We start from the raw sequence: 17779 nt of genomic DNA on the forward strand, positions 1-17779 counted from the left end.
TGCGATTTGGATTGTGGCGGCAAGTGCGTTATTCTTGCCCTAAAGAATAGGAAAAAGGGGAGGAAGAGGATCCCGAGTACCTTTTGTAAACGGTTTTAAGGAGTTTTAATTTAGACTGTATAAGTAATCGGAGTGTAGAGACATGAGCGACGAAGCACGTTGCGTTGCATCGCGATGCACTGGAATCGGTCTCTTCAACTTAACCCCTAAAGTTTAAAAAGTTACAAGTAGACCCCCTATGGTTTCAAAACGTGACAAGTACACCCCTTCCGTCAACTGTCTAGCATTCCTCTAGTCTTGGAGGAACGCTAGACTGAAGGGAGCCCTTGAAAATGGGCAAGCCCTTTCACTTGATTTTTGCAAGGGCTCCCTTCAGTCTAGCATTCCTCTAGTCTTGGGAATGGCCAATGCGAGGATCCCAACTCAACAAGAAACAAGCGATTGTCGCGCAAATTGGATGGTTGGGATCGTATTTCTAAATTATGGCCCACTCACTATGGCCAACCAGATAAACGGTTCAGATCAACTGGAGGGTAGTCCTGTTATCACTTACGTTCCCGCTTTTTATTATTTTCCTGTCCATCCATTCATTCTCTGCACATCTTTCCTCATCCCCTTTCCAAAGTCTCTTAAAACGCGCTAAAAAATGGCAACGAAGAAACGTAGAAAAACAATTATCTGAAATTTTGCTTCTTTTTTATTTATTTTATTTATATAAATTTAAAATTATGCCTATTTATACCCACACATTCAATCCCTCACGCCTTCTTCTCATTTCTCCTCCCCGCAAAACCCTATTCCCTTCCAGAGGAAAGAATTTTCCCGGTGAGTTTGTTTTCCGATGAAATTTTTTATTTATTCCCTGTTTGGATTGCCGGAATTTTATGGAAAAGTTTGGAAAGGAAAAATATTTCCAAACTTCCTACTGTTTTTTTTTTACACATGAAAAAGAATAAATTGAACTACATTTTTTACACATGAAAAATATCTCTCTACATTAACCATAATCATATTCTTACCCTCTAAATTATGGAAATGAATTTTATTTTTTCCAGTCAGAAATATTTTTCTTGCAATCCCAACAGGGCCTTAGATTTTGTGTTTTTGTGCTAAATTTGCGACATTATTTCAGTTTCGAGATCAAATGGAAAGATTAGAGACTGTTTTCGGCGGGAATTAGTCGAATGCTATTCAAAAGGATCTATTTATAGTGAGTTATTTTGAATAAAAAGTGGTTTTATTGGGAAGTTCTTATCAATTTTGTGTTTCTGCATCTGAATTGGCTGAAAATTTCAGTTCAGAGATTGGATGAGGACTCGTACACGTGGCTGAATCGCCGGAAATTGAGAGTCTCAGCTCTTGGTGGACAGGATTCCGGCATTGAGTCCGCGAGGAAAAGGTAATTGCTCCTCTTATTTGCACTATTTACTGTGTAAATATACAATATATTGCTAGGAATTTTGTGTTTCGTGGCTGGTAAATATATAAAAGATTACTAGAACTTTTGTGCTTTGTGGTGCCATCACGGTTGTGTGGGTCTAATAGCGAGAAAATTGATCACAAGAACGAATATCGTAGCCTTACTAGTGCAAATCATATTATTGATTTATCCAATACGATGTCAGATCTAATTCCCCTTGGTTCATCTTTCATGATTTTATAGCGCACATCAATCATTGCTTCAAGTGATTTGTTGATCACTTTGTCACCATCAATAGTCAAAACTCATTGTCCAAACTTTCAGCATCTATTGAATATCCATCACCTGAATATTCGTCATATATTGGTGGTGACTCCCAATCTACGATATTTTTACTTTAAGTAATAATAGAATAGTTTCAAGTCCTGTGTTACCTTCTCAATCTTGGTTTACATTATTCATGTGAAACATTTCTATAGTTGACAGATTGGATTTCTTTCTAACCATAGTAGTTTACCTTGCCTTATTTTTTCTATAATTCAATACAATAGTTGGGGCCTTGTGCTTGTTGCATCTTATTCTAGTTACAGATGTTTGCTCTTTAGTTGGTAATCTTCCAGGATCACATGGCTGAATCTCGTGAAACTGAAAGATGCTGCCTCCTTGGTTGCATAACTTTTACAACTTTTCATACATGTTTCTGCCACTTCTTCCAGGACATGAGATTGTATTGGTAAAAATTTAGGATAATTTCAATCATGGGTCTTTCTCTTGCTTCTTGCTTTCATATGACTAGAATATTGCTTACTGGCTATCCATTCATATGGATAATTGCCTCTTCTTTTCATGGGCAGTTGTATCAGACACTTCATTTCGCTATTTTAGGATTGATTGGTTATGTTTCTATACCAACTTATTGCAATTACCTACCTTAGGGGGTATCTTTCCTAAATTTCACTATGGTGATGTGTGGGCTTTTACCACTTTGTTATGGCAGAAGAATTGTGGAGCATATTTTTCTCTTGAAAACAAAAGAAAATTTATCTGAAGATGAAGAGAAAGACATGCTAGATTATCTTTATACCTCCCAATATCAAATGAGTGGAATTATTGCAGTATCACTAGGTGAGATCCCTGTTCTTTTCCATGATATCTAGTTCTGTTTGTGATTGCCTACGGTCAGCATGATTGGTTGGCATATCGACTCTCTGGGAGTCTAGTCTCCATTTTTTGTTGTGCATAAGACTAGTTGAGAGGAATACTTGGTTTATATGTTACTATTCATGGTTATATAGCGCTCTTAGCTAATCTTTTATTAGATGTTTATATGTAATGGGTAAGAATTGATCTGTTGCCTTTTTCCTTTTAGTCGTTTAATCTTTGGGGGGAAACTGAATTGGGACAAAGGCTTTGTTGAGTTGTTGCGGAACTTTGGGTGGAAACTGACCAGACGTCTTGTAGTTTGGTAGTATTGGGAACACTACTGGTTATAGTTAAACCCTGTAGTCCAACTGCTTTCTAGGGGAAAGGTCTTTGGAAATTGAAATTTTACAATTTTTTTATCTGAAAGTTTGTCTTTGCAATTATGATGTTTGCAATGTGTTTTCTCATCTATTTCGACAATCCCTGTCTTGCAAGCTCTGCATCGTATACATTTGACTATTTGAGTCATGTGTTACAGACACATACATGTATATGCTTGTTAACTTACCAACTTCTCCAAAAGCTCATGCTGTTGGAGAAAGGTGTTATTAATCTTTTATACTTTAACACTCCCCCGCACGTGTGGCCCACTTGGCAAACTCGTGGCACATGTGGTCCCACTTTGCACCAACCATCACATGTGGATTTTTTGCTATCCAGGAGGTTTGAACTGGAGACCTTTGGCTCTGATAACATGTTAACTTACCAACTTCTCCAAAAGCGTAAGCTATTGGAGAAAGGTGTTATTTATCTTTTATACTTTAATAATGTTGTATACTTGAATACAAGTGTAAAAAGAAATGTTTTTTCATGCACTTTCATGGGATGCACAGTAATCATTTAGTTCCTCGTGTGGCTACATGCAAAACACATAATAGTCCCTGTTTGGATTGCAGGAATTTTCCGGAAAAGTATGGAAAGAAAAATATTTCTAAAATTTACTACTTTCTTTGCACACAAAAAAGATAACATGGAGCAGCCCTATTCATTTTTTACTTAGAGGGACCATCAATTTATGATAATATCCCTCTAAATTAACTATAATCATATCATTTCCCTCTAAATTAAAAAAAATAAAATTCCATCAGAAATGTTTTTTATTGTAATCCAAATAGGGCAGTAGGGAAATGTTTTTTCATGCAGTTTCATGGGATGCACAGTAATCATTTAGTTCCTCGTGTGGCTACACGCAAAACACATGTGTTGGGGGGGTGGGGGGAGGGGGGGTGTTGGGGGGTTCTTGAATGGCTCTGATAATATAGGTGCTTTAATCTGCACCCTGCAGGTCGTATCACTGATCCAAATGATGATGGTTTCACGCACGTGGCATATATGCGTTTCCAAAAACAGGAAGACCTTGCAAAGTTCTATGAAATCTCCAACTCAGGAGTTCTTAAGGAACACGTGATGCCTTACTGCCATGTATGCCCTAACATGTAAACACCAAGACTTATTCTTCCCTTTCTTTTCAGTTTCCGGGAGAAGTACTAGTGATATCATTCAGTTCTCCTGGGCACATTTATAGCTAATATATCTTCTATAGGAGATGATTTCTGTGGACTATGAATCTGAAGTGGAAGATGATATCCTGCCTATTTTTCGGAGGGGAGAGGTTAGGCACCAGTATTTTTAATTCAATAGGAACTGAAATGGTCTGTCTTTGTGCTCTGTAATCTTTGATTTCAAACTAGTATAGAAAATAGAATCCATCAATGTTAATTCTGAAAATACCTGCAAATTATTTCATTTTTTCTACCTAAACTAGTATTTCCACTAGTGGATTAACATGGTAAACTTTTGGAGAAACTGAATCAATCTGAAAAAAAAGGAAACATTTTGGTGCAGCTGTACTATGATCATTATTACCAAAAAGTGAACCCCTGAGATTTTTCCATAATTATGTCTATTTCTTTTTAGCTGAATTCCACTCAGTCATGACCTTGGCTCTTGTTAACCCATACTGGTGTGGCTCTTTGGCTAAAGTCATGGGTATGCTTCCCATGGACGCGAGTTCGAATCCCCGGGCTTACCCGATGCACGTGGATTACGGGTGATTGCGCGCATCCGTAGGGAATGTCCTAAAAATTGGGCTGGGGATACCCTATGCCATAAAAAATGACTTTGGCTCTTTTTCTGCAATTGTGTTCAACTGGATCTCTGAAAACTAAGTTTGATTGTGGGAAACAGGAATTCAACTATGGGGTGGAATTTGTGCTTCTGATTTCTGTGATTGAAAGTGCACTTGGTGGACCAGTGCAAGATGCATTGGCTGCTCTTTCTAACCTTACTCTGGAATTTGGCTCCTTAATCGTGCAGGCTACTCAAGGTATACTATATATGTCTCTGTCTATACTTCTCCTTATGCCTATATATATTTATGAAAGGAATTGGTATTGACACCCATAAATTTAAGGATTTTGCCCCATATCAGTTTTCTTATTATATTTGCTTTTATTTCTCGTATCGGAGAAACTAACATGGGTGTCATTTCTTTTTCACGATCTAAACATCTTCCTAATTAGTGAAACCTTAGCTTCTTGATCAATGACTAACAATTGACCATCAATATTCAATGCGCTTGATAGGAGATGTAGTGTCCCTCCAATGAGATTTTGGGTTCATGTACAGGTGGTGTGGGTCTGGTGCTAATCAATTACGATGAATCCTCAACTGTTTTCGAGATGTAAGAAAACTAGAAATAGGACAGAGCAGTCACATCAAAGTGAACCACACAAGAGAGGTGTACAAAAATCAACACAAATACAAAGGGAATCCGCCCAAGGCAAGGAGAATCCACTTCAAAAGAGGAGCACTCGTAATATTCAATAATGGGGAGGCTTTACTAGAATAACGTAAAATGCATAGATCAATCAAAGTATTAATTTGCAACGTTAAAGGGTATAGTGCAGAGCAATTGGCAAGGACTTCTCACTTTCTCTACCTCTGATAAGTAATTATCAGCCGTGGCACAAGAGGATTATCAACCTCAGAGGAATACGAGTAGCATCATCATGAAAAGATGGTACGTATGAAACAATGGAAGTAGTAGGCGATGAAAGGTCATTATATTAAACATTTTTCAAAAAAAAAAAATGATGAGAGACACACATACGTTATAAATTTTTTTTTCAGGATCATAATAACGAAAACCTTTTTGATACACTCATCGATTGAGCCTTACTCAAGTCACGTCGCCTTTGCTTTGCCATACCGTCATCTGGCAAAGCAAAGGCATGAATTCGGATCCTAGTCAAAACCTCTAACAACTTCTACCATTAGAGATCCTCTATAGGAACTGTTGTATTAGTGATATAAAATCACTTGGTAATATCTTCTTTAAGAAGTGGCATTCTTGGAATGTGTTAACAAGTCTACCAAAGAGGGTTTTATCTTTAGTTGGGTATTATCCTAAGAAGTGGATTTGGGGTTTTTCTCTACAAGAAAAGGGTTTTTTGTCTCCAAGGGTTTCTTCTTCTTCTTCTCTTGCAAGGGCTTTGATCCAAGGTTATTGGGGTTCCTTTTATGGTGTTTTTGGGTTTGTGAAGACATTGTAAAGAGGGAGTTGGGTTTTTGCTTGAGTTGTAAGAAGAGGGTGTTGGTGGGGTTTTCACCATTTGTTGGAGAGGTAAGGGTTTTGACCTTTTGTAATTTCTCATCATTGATAGTGGAGTTTGCTTGCCGGATTGCCCGTGGAGTAGGCCAAAGTGCCGAACCACATAAATCTCTTGTGCCTCTTGCTCTCTTGTTTTCTTTCTTTATTTCCCTGCACTCTTGATTTGGTGCACACACTCGTTTGGGCTAATTCCATGGGTTGCTGGAGGCTATTTGTCATTGTTTTGTTCGAGTAGTCTTTGATAACCGGATTTCTAGCGGCGGGGTCTTGCTGCAACAGGAACATCATATCTTACACAGCCCATTGTGCCATAAATCAAGAGTAATAGGCCTGAATGTTCATATTTCCCTGTTATTACTATGATGAATCATACTCAACCCTAAACAATCTCACTTGATTTGCCTTCAGAAAAATCTTATGCAAGTAGTCCCACTTCACTTTGCATGTACGATAAGAATGAAGATTCATGACAATAGAAGACTATAGAGTTCGTGTATTGTTCACGTTTTATTGAATTATCTCCTTTTTCAGAAGAGGGTTGTGTAACAGACCCATTTAACATCCCCATCTTACCATTTCCTTCAACAAATATCCAAAAAATGGAATTCTCAATAAGGAATAGTTAGATCCATTAAACCTCACCAACATGGGATCTGATTTATTACGCATGGCAGCCATCATAGATCACCAACGACAACAAACAACCGCTATAATACCACAAGAGCAATGGGCTATCTATGAACCTTATTTCTTCGCAATAGGATATCCAACACCTCAAAACGTATCCAAGATCGTTCAAAAGAATATAATCCAATTCTAAACCAATTAACCAATCACAAAAGTCACTTTCATCTGTATGGAAATTCAAATCCAAATCTAACCATAAGTGCTTCAAAATTGATGTTAGCACACAAACTGAACCCTCACATAAGATCCTTAATGCCATGAACTGGCTGGATTTTAAATCCGAGGGTTTCGTTAACCCAACCTTAAAGGAGAGGAAGGAACAGCATGACTGATTTCCCCAATGGAACTAGGGTAACTCTCACAGAGGAAAGCAACCACCCTCTAAATGGTCAAAGGATGGAAAGCAAGCCACACAAAATTTAGATCTAGGTTCCTAGGTCTTGGATAAAGTCACAGGGACCCAGAATGTCAGAATCAGCTCCACACCTTGATGGATGTGGACCTCCTACCTCTCAAATATTTTTCTAAGCCTTTCTTCCCTTCAGTAGTTTCTGATGTTGATCTTCCCTTGTTCTAATACCATCTCAAATCACTCGAACATGGAAGTGAAAAAGATTAAGTACTAAGGTAGACCACATAACTGTTTGAGGAATGAGTTCCAAGTTAGGGTTGACACTCGTCTCCTCTCCTTTTTATAACTTAAATCAATTTACATTATTGCCCATTAGCTTTACACAAAACTGCATGGCATGGTTTTAATTTTCGGCCGAAATATTTCGATTTCAGCTATTGTCGTAATGAAATCCACTTGGATTCGAAAAAATTCCATATTTCGCCCGAAATTTCGCGATTTCATTAATGTGTTTCGGTTGAATTATGCGAAACATGAAACTTTTCGGATAAAAAAAGCAAAGTTTTTGTTGAAATGTCAAAGTTTCGACAGAAACCTCGACAAAAATCAACTCCTGACAAAATCAACTCCACTCTCAGAAAAGAGAACAACAATGATTCCTTTATGGTATTTCTAAAAAATGACAAAAATAAAAATAAAAACCAGTGGTAAAGAATCTTACCTAGATTCTGGTCATGATTTCGTACAAAAATGTTTCCATGATTTTACAAGATTTCAGCCGAAATTTCGTACTAAAATGTTTCAATTTTGATGATGACTGAAACCGAAACTGAAATTTAAAACCTTGCTGCATGGGCATAGTCGTTATCTACCTAATTGAAACATGTGACCCTTGTACTATGGTGGAGCTTGGTCCAAATGGAAGTGTGTGTGTTTGTGTGTGTGTGTGTGTCTTTGCCTCTGTCTCTGTGTCTCTGTGTCTGTGTCTGTCTAGGTATGTATATAAATCACTTTGTCATTTTTTGCATAAAAATAGAAAATTACTCCAGCCCATACTATATCAATTTATTAACTTCACATTTCCTCTCAACTTCCAGGTTCGAATGTCAACCTTAATGATAGAGAATACACGCATGGTGCGGTAATTCGCTTTCCATCATGTAAGTTATGTTTTCTGATCTATTATATATCTGCTTAAAATGGTTTTAGAACATGAAATTTGATTTGAAGTTGAATTGCAAAATGTCTCATCGGGTACTGAATCTACTTCTTGTTTTTTTGGTAGGTAATCTACTTCTTTTTTTTATAAAAAAAAAATCTACTTCTGTTTTTGAGATCTTGATCAAGTTCTTTTTGGTTAAAAAAAAGAATTATGCCTTCAACTCAATTTGGGTTTTGATTGAGTTGTGTGGACTAAGTTTCTTTACTACTAATTGAGCTTTTAAACATCACTTCCTGATACATTTCTCTCTTAGTGTGCTGCTAATTATTTGCTCTGCTCTTGCAGTTGAAGCCATGGAGATATTCAAGGGTAGCTCACAATATAAGAGTGTATGCATGCTAATCCCTTGTGCAGGCATATTTTCTGGAATTCAAAGTTCACCTTATTTTTGCTTATCATCTCAAGACTGTGTTTGCATACTTTTTGCCTTGCATCATGTTGATTATCATGTTCTCGTGCCTTCCATGTTCGGATGGCATTGAGATGGTTACAGACTTCAAATCTTAAAAACTTCTAAATATTAACTTGCTTTTGTGGATGCATTGCCTGGTAAGGAATTTGATCTCCTACAGCTTTGTATTTGACACTTCTTTCTGTGGTTTTTATTGTATTGTCATTGCAATAATGGGATTTTTGATAAAATGAATAAAGAGCTATAATATACATAGGTGAAACAAACTTCCTTACTGCTCTCGAATTTCAAATGCAGATGTGGAGGTTGAAATTCCAGCCAATCACGAAAAAAGCACTTGCAGTCCATTTCTCTGTTGATCCCGTGGGCACTGAGATTATGTAGCATGGCCAAACTGGCTTGATGGTTTGTTTCCTCCCCTTTTTAAGCTTAAGTTTGAAAAGAAAGGAACATACTTTTATTAGTTTTTCTGCATTGAGTCTGTAAGGGGACCGCATGCGTATCTGTGTAAGATGTATGTATTTGTGATGCAGTTAAATGTACTAGAAATTCTTCTAAAGTAAAAAAACTTATTAGAGAATTTGACAATCACACAAACAATCCAATAGATATTCAGAAACAATGCTAGAGAGATATATGAAAATGACATTTGATCCAAACATGATCAAGGGGTAAAACTCAGAACCGGAAAGGGAAAACTCAGCCCTTAGTTTCTATCCTTGAGCAACCCAAAATAAAAATATAAAGTGTCTTACATGTTTTCCTAAAGCACTGTTTACGTTTTCATTACGTAGGCCCACAAAAACCTACTTAAACTTTTCCCAAAAATTAAATATAAACTATAAATTATCATAACCATAGTTAGCAAAACGCTGTTTAATACGGCGTTTTTTTGAAAAAGTCTTGTTTTAATGGGTAGCCATATAATACGGCGTTTAAAACGCTAATGCCGTTTAAAACGGTGAATATAAGAGGAAAACGATTTAAACGCATTTTAAACGCTTTTTTTTCTCACTTTTCCAAGTTTATCCCTGTCCCTTTTCTAATTTACAAAACTGACATGAGCGCTAAATCGTTTTCTTCTTCTTCCCGTGCGAGATAATGAAACCCTTCTTTACTTCCGTCTGTTTCTTAGGGCTTCAGTGAAATAGATAAAGGCTTCCCCATCAGTAGTGTCATAACTCATAACACAACTTGCGGATAAAAGGGCAAAATTAGCTTCAGCTGAACCATTAGCAGCAATCTATTCAGATTCTAGAGACTAAATCAAACCTTACTAACCCATTGGGCCTATTGTAGTTTCCTGATTTTGCTCACGCCAAGTTTCCCAACTAATTTAGTATTGAATTGTCCATCCATTTTGTTCCGGTATCTGTATACTGCAAGCCGTGTTAGCCAAGCCCAAATCTCTAAAGATAACACACTTTTCACATCATCTGAAATCCACCGAATCATTTAAACCTATCTGGATTTAAAAAAATATTTCTAAAAAAAAGGTTCTTTGAATTTTTTTCCCCTTTGAATGATTCAGAGGGACCCATTCGAAGGGCTCTCCACAGACAACACATAATCGCACATGGTAGGGGTCTAGGGCTTCTGCCAGTTAAATCAAAGAGCAACACAAATCTGTTTTACAAATCAGAACAGGTTATAAAATAAACATACCAGAAAAACTGAAAAAAGGAGGAAAGAGAATAGTGCACACTGTTACATGTACTGAAATATGTTACACACACATATGTGTGGTAAGACCCGTTCTTTTAATCCGTTTTTTTAAGAGCAAAACGAATTAAACACGTTTTATTCATTGAACGTTTTTTTGGCGTTTCCGTTTTTTTGACCCTTTTTTTTACTATGTTTTTTTGAACCAATGCCGTATTAAACTCGAATTTTTCCCGTCCCGTATTTTTGCCGTATCACGTTTTGCTAACTATGTTCATAACTAAGTTTGCCAAATTTCACGGCAAAGTTTTGGAGGACCACTATTGGCATTAGCATGCTGTTTTGGTTGCCATCCGGTCTCCTTTTGGTGCTCAGCTGACCCTCTTTGCTTGAATAATTTTTTGTTAAAATTATGGGCTTTTTCTTCACTGTTTTCAGCTATCGATGATTCATGTAATCAATCATCTTCGAAAAAGTTTTAGCAATTTTGTTGCCAATTTCGACCGAGAATAATTAGGAAGTTCGATCTTGAATTTTCCTTCAAGCTTTAATTTGCCACCCCATAATAATAAATCAATTCGCCTCTTTGCTTCTTCCAACTATATGAAATATCCCCTATTATTCTTGGATAAATTGTTTGAATTTGATATACCGAAGAATATTTTTGAGATTGGATCAAACTATTGTCTTGAAGAAAAAAATCATTGAAGTGAGAATTCCCTTCCTTGAACACCTTTTTTTTGGTAAGCAAGCTGGTTTCAACATCTGACCTCAAGGTTGGAGAACAGAGCCTTAACAACTAAGCTAGAGGCTAAACCAAAAAATGTTACACAATTCAGGGATAATTTTTACTTCATGAGAACTATTTTAAGAAATAACACTTAAATTCTTGTTTAGCTTCATTCTTTCATTTGCTTTCTTTCCATCTTTTATATTTTCTTCTCCATCACTATAATAGATGTGATTGCCTTCAATTTTACAAAGCTCATCTTTCTCTGATAAAATGGTCATATTTTTTGAGAAAGTACATTGTGGGGCTGAGAATCAATGTTGATCGAATATCATCCTTATTATCCAATGTATGCTTAATTCTCTATATTTTACTTGTTTCCTCATTCTTTTGCAAACTAAGGAAGACTAGATGATGCAAGTAACTGGCCGGTAATTGAATCACAACCACAAACTTGTGACTAATCCTAGAAACAGTCCTTCTAAGCTTCCCATAGTCCTTTACCTTTTTCTCCTTAGGCTGATTGTCTTTATTCTCTAGTGGCAGAAGGACATTACAAGCTGAGACGGTTGCTGCTGCGTTAATTGGATGGCAGTCCATGACTCGTTTCATGAGATTGCATAAGTCATATAGAAATCTTGGAATATTTGACGGTAATATGCTCTAGGAGAGCAACACAAGCTTGTCGGACCCACCTTTGTATGCAAGGTTTCAGCTTTTGGTTTCGGTATGCGTTTTAGTCTTAATAGAAATGGAAACATGTTGATTTTATACAGAAAATCCTGTAAAATTACAGAAATATATGTAAACATATATGCAAACGACGGCGATTTTAGTAAAAACTTAAGTGCTAGAAAATCACACCCACAAATATTACATAAGCTAAAAAACCACGCACAATGCTTTAACATCATACACCTAGTGACCTGCGTTATTGCACATGTCTAACAATTCAGTATATATAACATTTCACATACAATTAATAATATAAATATAATTATATAACACTGTACTGCTATGTATATATATCACATTTCACATGTAAATTCACTATATATAACATTTCACATACAATTAATATAAATATAATTATATAACACTGTACTGCTATGTATATATCATATTTCACATGTAATTCATATAAAATAATTATATAACACATACTGGTATAGTATACCACTTAGTATACTTACATATTTGGTTTCTTTATGCGTTTCACCGAGGATGGAAACAAGAACTTTTCAGTCGTTTCGTATTGGTTTCTGTGAAAATTTAAAACTATGTTTGCATGGTGGTGGAGGATGAAACGGAAGGGAAGCTGTTTGCTGATGGGCTTCAATGAGACATAGAATGAGATGGGTGAGGAGGTTAGAGAGTTAGGGAAGACGAGACACTTGCTGTAAACTAAAATATAAAGATAGTTTGTCAGAACTAGATTAAATTGATGAATGTGTTGTTTGATTATCTCATGTTTGTTTTAGATTATATTTGATTAATCTTAAGATCTATTAGTTTGTTAAATGAATGCCGTATTTATATTGTTGCAAATATGATAGCAATTAATAATTTCATGTGTATGTACTTGTACGGGCGTGTCACCATTTCTAGATTTTTAGGGGTAGCCATGTCAGACGACCCATAACTTGACATGTGAATCCATGTCCACAAATCATTATTATATGTACTTTCCATTTTAGCCGTGTCTCCATTTCTAAATTTTGGTGGTTTGCCACGTCCGACACTTATATATCCATGTCGACACGCAACACTCATGTCCATGTCCACAAATTATAGGTGTATGTAAATCAGCGAGAGAGTAGCCATTTTTTTTGCACATAAAAATATGTATCTCCCAACGTATTATTTTATGTTGCAATTCTTTTTCTTCGCCATATTACGAGTAAATGTGTTTATGCTACATGCACATCTGTACCACAGTTACAAATATTTGCCCCAAGAATTTATTGGGAAGTATATGGGAAATGATAAATGTGCCCCTTTTCATCACTTGGGACACCCAACAGTAGTGTATCGATGACTGCAGAGGCGCTGATGTACTTCATGTCAGAAGGATTCAATGGATTTGATTGCCACGTACACTGCACTTGGCTGTTCCATGCAAGGTTTAAATTTCGACCGAAATCCGAAATTTCAGGTTTTGGTGGAGAACGAAACCGAAATGGGGTTAACTAGAAACCGTACAAAATTTCGTTTTTCCTAAAATCTGCAATTTTAAGATTATTTAATATTCTCCTAAAATTTCAGGTGAAATTACCGAAATTTTAGGACGAGATAAAATATGAATTAATTGGGTTCATCTGATTTCACATGAAATTTCGGTTTCGGTGAGGACAGAAACGCATTCCGAAACCGAAATTTAAAACCTTGGTTCCATGTGATGAAAAGGGGCGCATTTATCATTTCCCGGACTATATATCTCGGGAGATTTTAAAATTTTTTGTTGCTTTTGGGTTTGTACCGGAGAAAAACTCAAAAAAAAAAAAAAAGAATATTTAAAATGATGTAATTTAAGAAATTATAAAATAAAAAATACTGTATAATTATCATGATATCATCGCCATATTTTTCACGATAAATGATAAAAATGTTTATATGTTACATTTTTAAAAATCTCTGGATTATTTTGGGGTTTTGGTATTTTATCAAAATGTCATGATAAAATTGAGACATTTTGAAAAAGGGTAATGCTATCACCACAAACCATGTTCTGATATATTACCATTCAAAGGAAAAAAAAATAAAACCCCATGTTCTGATATTTGCACAAACCCAGCTGTTTTTTCTTCTTTAATTGGCTTGTGAGATCTTTTTGGGAAATGCAATGACCTTTTGACATCTCTTTAATACTTAAGAATTAAGATGGTCTGTGAAAATACCAAAATATGGTTGTGCTGATATCATTACCCTTTGAAATATTCGGAGATACTTTTTGACTATGAACTGTACACGTGAACCTGCTTGTTTATTGTCTTCTTCCATGTAATTATCCTTGTTTTTCTTTCCTTGCTAAATTTTCAAACATGTTTTTCTCATGAACTGCAGATCTGGTCAATTTGCTTACAAAATGCTTGTATTTGACCACCTCCTCGAGAAAGAGCATGAACAGATTCCAACCCTATATGTAAGACATAGTTTCATCCTTTTCCCCCCCTTCTTTGTAAACCCAGAGATCTACTCTCAGATATACTCGAATAAACTAACCACAGAGAAACGTTTCATAATAAAATAAACAGATAGATACTTTTCAATATGGAAAGAAACTACTCAAGTTTTTTGACTCTTTGTGCCCACTTCAAATTTTTTATTATGTTGATTGCTTGAATATATTAACTTAACATTGTTTGATTCGTCATCACCTCTACTGAAATTTTGTCCTCTCCACATGAGAATCACCTCTTTTAATACTTTTGACTTTCTTAACTTTTTACTCCTATATTTCTTCTCCAATGCCGTTCAATTCAAAGTAAATAATTAGATTCTGACTGTTGGCTTTTGCTGGGTCTTCATAGTTCTGCCGGAAAATTTTTTCCAGTGAATTTCTTGAATTATTGTATAATTTGTGAGAGTTTTTACTCCTATATTTCTTGGGCTATGCTGTTCAATTCAAAGTACAGAATTAGATTCTGACCGCCGGCTTTTTTCGGGTCTTCGTAGTTCCGCCGGAATTTTTTTTCCGGTGAAATGACACAGATGAATTTCTTGAATTATTGTATAATTTGTGCTTGTTCTAATGACATTCAAAAATTTCATTATTCTTTGTATCAAAAGCTACATTTGGTATGCTATTTCAACGGAAGACAAAGATAAATCATGTGGAATATGATATATTCGTCCCTTTGTTTCACTTGAGACAGCCCCTTCTAGTGTAAAAGACTAAAAGAGTAGTCATGAATACACTAGAGGGGGCTGTCGCAAGTAAAAAAAGAGGGGAGAATATATCACATCCCTAAACTATTTCATGTAACTCTACTATACATCTCTGATGAAAATAACAGAAGGAAGCTAATAGTATTCTTCACTGCAAAATTCTGCAACTTTACTGGATCGAAAAATGGCTGGAGATGGAATAATTTTCGGGCGGAACTACGAAGACCCACTTCACTGGAATTTTCTTTTCTGGCTGAACTATGAAGACCCAGCAAAAGCCAACGATCAGAAAAGAATTTTCCAGCCGAATTACGAATGATGGATCAGTTGTGAAGCGGGTTCGGCCCCTGCGGCACCTGTCTCTTGGACACTCCGTATCGGTGATCCATGTCGTCTTCCCCGGGTTCTGATGATGGGATTATTGTATAGAAATGGGATGAAGTTGGGGTGGAAAACTCAGTTTTCCATCTGTTCTCCATGCTTTTTCCTATGATTTTCCGACTACAGCGGCAACCGGAGAACTGCGCGGTGGTGAGGATGATCAGGAGGAGAATACAAAGGAATGGAGACTTTTGAGTTTTCATGATCAGAAGAAGTATCAGAAAAGAAGAATTGAAGGTGAGGAAGAAGGTTTGAATTGAGGTGATCAGAAGAGAAAGCAGGTGGTGTTGTCATTAATATGGGGGTCAACAAAGCTGTGGTGAGAAAGACGGCAAAAACAATCAATTAATTTGTTTTTGAATGACCAAACTCGCCCTTTTGATATTCCTCGAATGTCAATTTTGCCCCCATCTCAAATCATGGATTTGCATTAGGAAATTACCTATATTGCTTCAAAGCATATTTACAAAGAGGAAAATGATCGTGAGCTTGAAGCTCATATAGCTTATATGAGCTTGAGGGTCTAAACACATGTGGGCCTACATTGTTAGGATGATCCAAAGCATTCATTTGAAAGGTCCTCACATAGATAGGGTGTGTACAAAAAATCAGTTCCATACAATCATCCTAACACATCCAAAAGTGGAGGGCAAAATGGACAGACACCGTTTGCCACAAATATGTGCATTTTTGCCCTTCGCTTTTGGATGGGTTAGGATGATCCAATGGAGCTGATTTTTTGTACACACCCTATCTATGATGGGCCTTGCAAATGAATGGTTTGGATCACCAAAAAAATGTGGGACCCATGTGTTTGGGCCCTCAAGCTCATATAAGCTATATGAGCTTCAAGCTCACAATCATTTTCCTCATTTACAAAATGGGAAATGATATATTCACTCCCTTTTTCTTTTTTAACTTGGGACAGTCTCCTCCAGTGTAAAAGACTAGTCATAAATACACTAGGGGGGCTGTTCCCAGGAAAAAAGGGGAAAATATATGACTTCCCTTACAAAATTCTCCTTATAATTGAAAAATATTTGAAAAAACCCAAAATTTTGGTGCCCGTGATTATTAAACTTTAAAATTTGTGAACATTTATAAAATATAAATACAATTATTTTGAATTAAACTTGATTTTTTTCTGAATTAAGCACAATTTTGCCAATTAATTTGTCATTTTCTCATACATTAGTTGTTGAGGTATTTGTATATCTTAAAAACTATTGAACACATTCCCTTTCCTGGATTTTTCTTCTTCTCAAACTCAAACAATTTCAGATTTTTTTGAACTTTTTTTACCTTGCCAAATTGTTCCGGAATCTGAACTTTGTAACTATGCTTCGAATTCGAAGAGCTCGACTGGCAAGCCCTTTGTTCTTCCACATTTCTGATGGAAAATGTTTTTTGGGGGAATTTTTTTATTTTCATGATTTAGAGGGAAATTCTATGATTGTGGTTAATTTAGAGGAATATCACCATAAATTGAAGATCCTTCTAATAAAAAATTGAATAGGATAAAGTAGGCAATTTTATAAGGGATTTGGTAAGTAATTTCGCGAAAAGCCATTTTAAGGCGGTTTTTTGTATTAGACAGCATCCATTTCAAATGAATGAAAGTAGGTAATTTTATAAGGGATTTGTTAGGTAATTTAGCACAAAGCCATTTCGCAATGACTTTTGCACAAGAGAACAGCCCCATAGGCTCACTTTTTACCAGATTTTGTCTTATTCATTTAATTCATCTGAGCTGGCTGTTCTCTCGTACAAAAGTCAGCTGCGAAATGGCTTCCGGAGAAATTGCATAGCAAATCCCTTGGAGGGCAATTAGGTATCTTGAAGCTGTGGGGTTCCACTTATGGTGTAGTTGGCAAAGGGTAGTTGTTGGAAGAGATTTGAGAGTGTTGACTACTTTGGAGGGATTATGATCCTCTCTCTTTCATTTGGTTGGTTGGGATTTGGTAGGGAATTTTGCGGAAAGGCTTTTTGCGGCTGACTTTTGCATGAGAGACAGCCACCTAAGATGAATTATATGAGTAAGACAAAAACTGCTGAAAAGTGAGCCCGTGGGCTATTCTCTATCATGCAAAAGTCAGCCGCGAAATGCCTTTCCGTGAAATTCAATAGCAAATCCTTGGTTTGTTTACATTTAGGCTTAATTATGAGATGGATCTTCTTCTAATCTGAACGCGTGTGAATCATTTAATGA

At 36.2% G+C, this 17779-nt stretch overlaps 1 protein-coding gene across 5 annotated transcripts; it reads left to right on the plus strand.

The window, feature by feature from the left end:
- The first annotated feature begins 590 nt into the window (after positions 1-590).
- On the plus strand, positions 591-15987 carry LOC143882195 (Stress responsive alpha-beta barrel domain protein). 5 transcript variants are annotated; one of them, XR_013252130.1, is made up of 12 exons: positions 591-825; positions 1133-1210; positions 1297-1399; positions 2418-2545; positions 3909-4045; positions 4167-4235; positions 4811-4949; positions 8373-8435; positions 8783-8851; positions 9207-9314; positions 14365-14443; positions 15318-15987. XR_013252130.1 is itself a non-coding variant. In XM_077385655.1 (11 exons), exons 1-10 carry the CDS (start codon positions 729-731, stop codon positions 9266-9268), a joined length of 945 nt encoding a protein of 314 aa, XP_077241770.1. In that variant the 5' UTR covers positions 591-728; the 3' UTR covers positions 9269-9314; positions 14365-14600. The 5 variants fall into 5 exon arrangements, 2 of the variants coding, with proteins under 2 accessions (XP_077241770.1, XP_077241769.1); XR_013252129.1 differs by having other exon boundaries at positions 8783-8826; XM_077385655.1 differs by lacking the exon at positions 15318-15987 and having other exon boundaries at positions 14365-14600.
- The last annotated feature ends 1792 nt before the right edge of the window (positions 15988-17779 follow it).

Source organism: Tasmannia lanceolata, unplaced genomic scaffold (assembly GCF_043159265.1).
Source record: "Tasmannia lanceolata isolate RefF3 unplaced genomic scaffold, GAP_Taslan_0.1 ptg000007l, whole genome shotgun sequence".
Classification (NCBI taxonomy): Eukaryota; Viridiplantae; Streptophyta; class Magnoliopsida; order Canellales; family Winteraceae; genus Tasmannia; species Tasmannia lanceolata.

Bases quoted from the DNA above. Each gene is read 5' to 3' on its own strand.
- LOC143882195 (XM_077385655.1), top strand. From the start codon at position 729: ATGCCTATTTATACCCACACATTCAATCCCTCACGCCTTCTTCTCATT. The intron at 4,046-4,166 runs GTATGCCCTAAC...TATCTTCTATAG, and splicing joins ACGTGATGCCTTACTGCCAT to GAGATGATTTCTGTGGACTA. The intron at 4,236-4,810 runs GTTAGGCACCAG...TGTGGGAAACAG, and splicing joins CTATTTTTCGGAGGGGAGAG to GAATTCAACTATGGGGTGGA.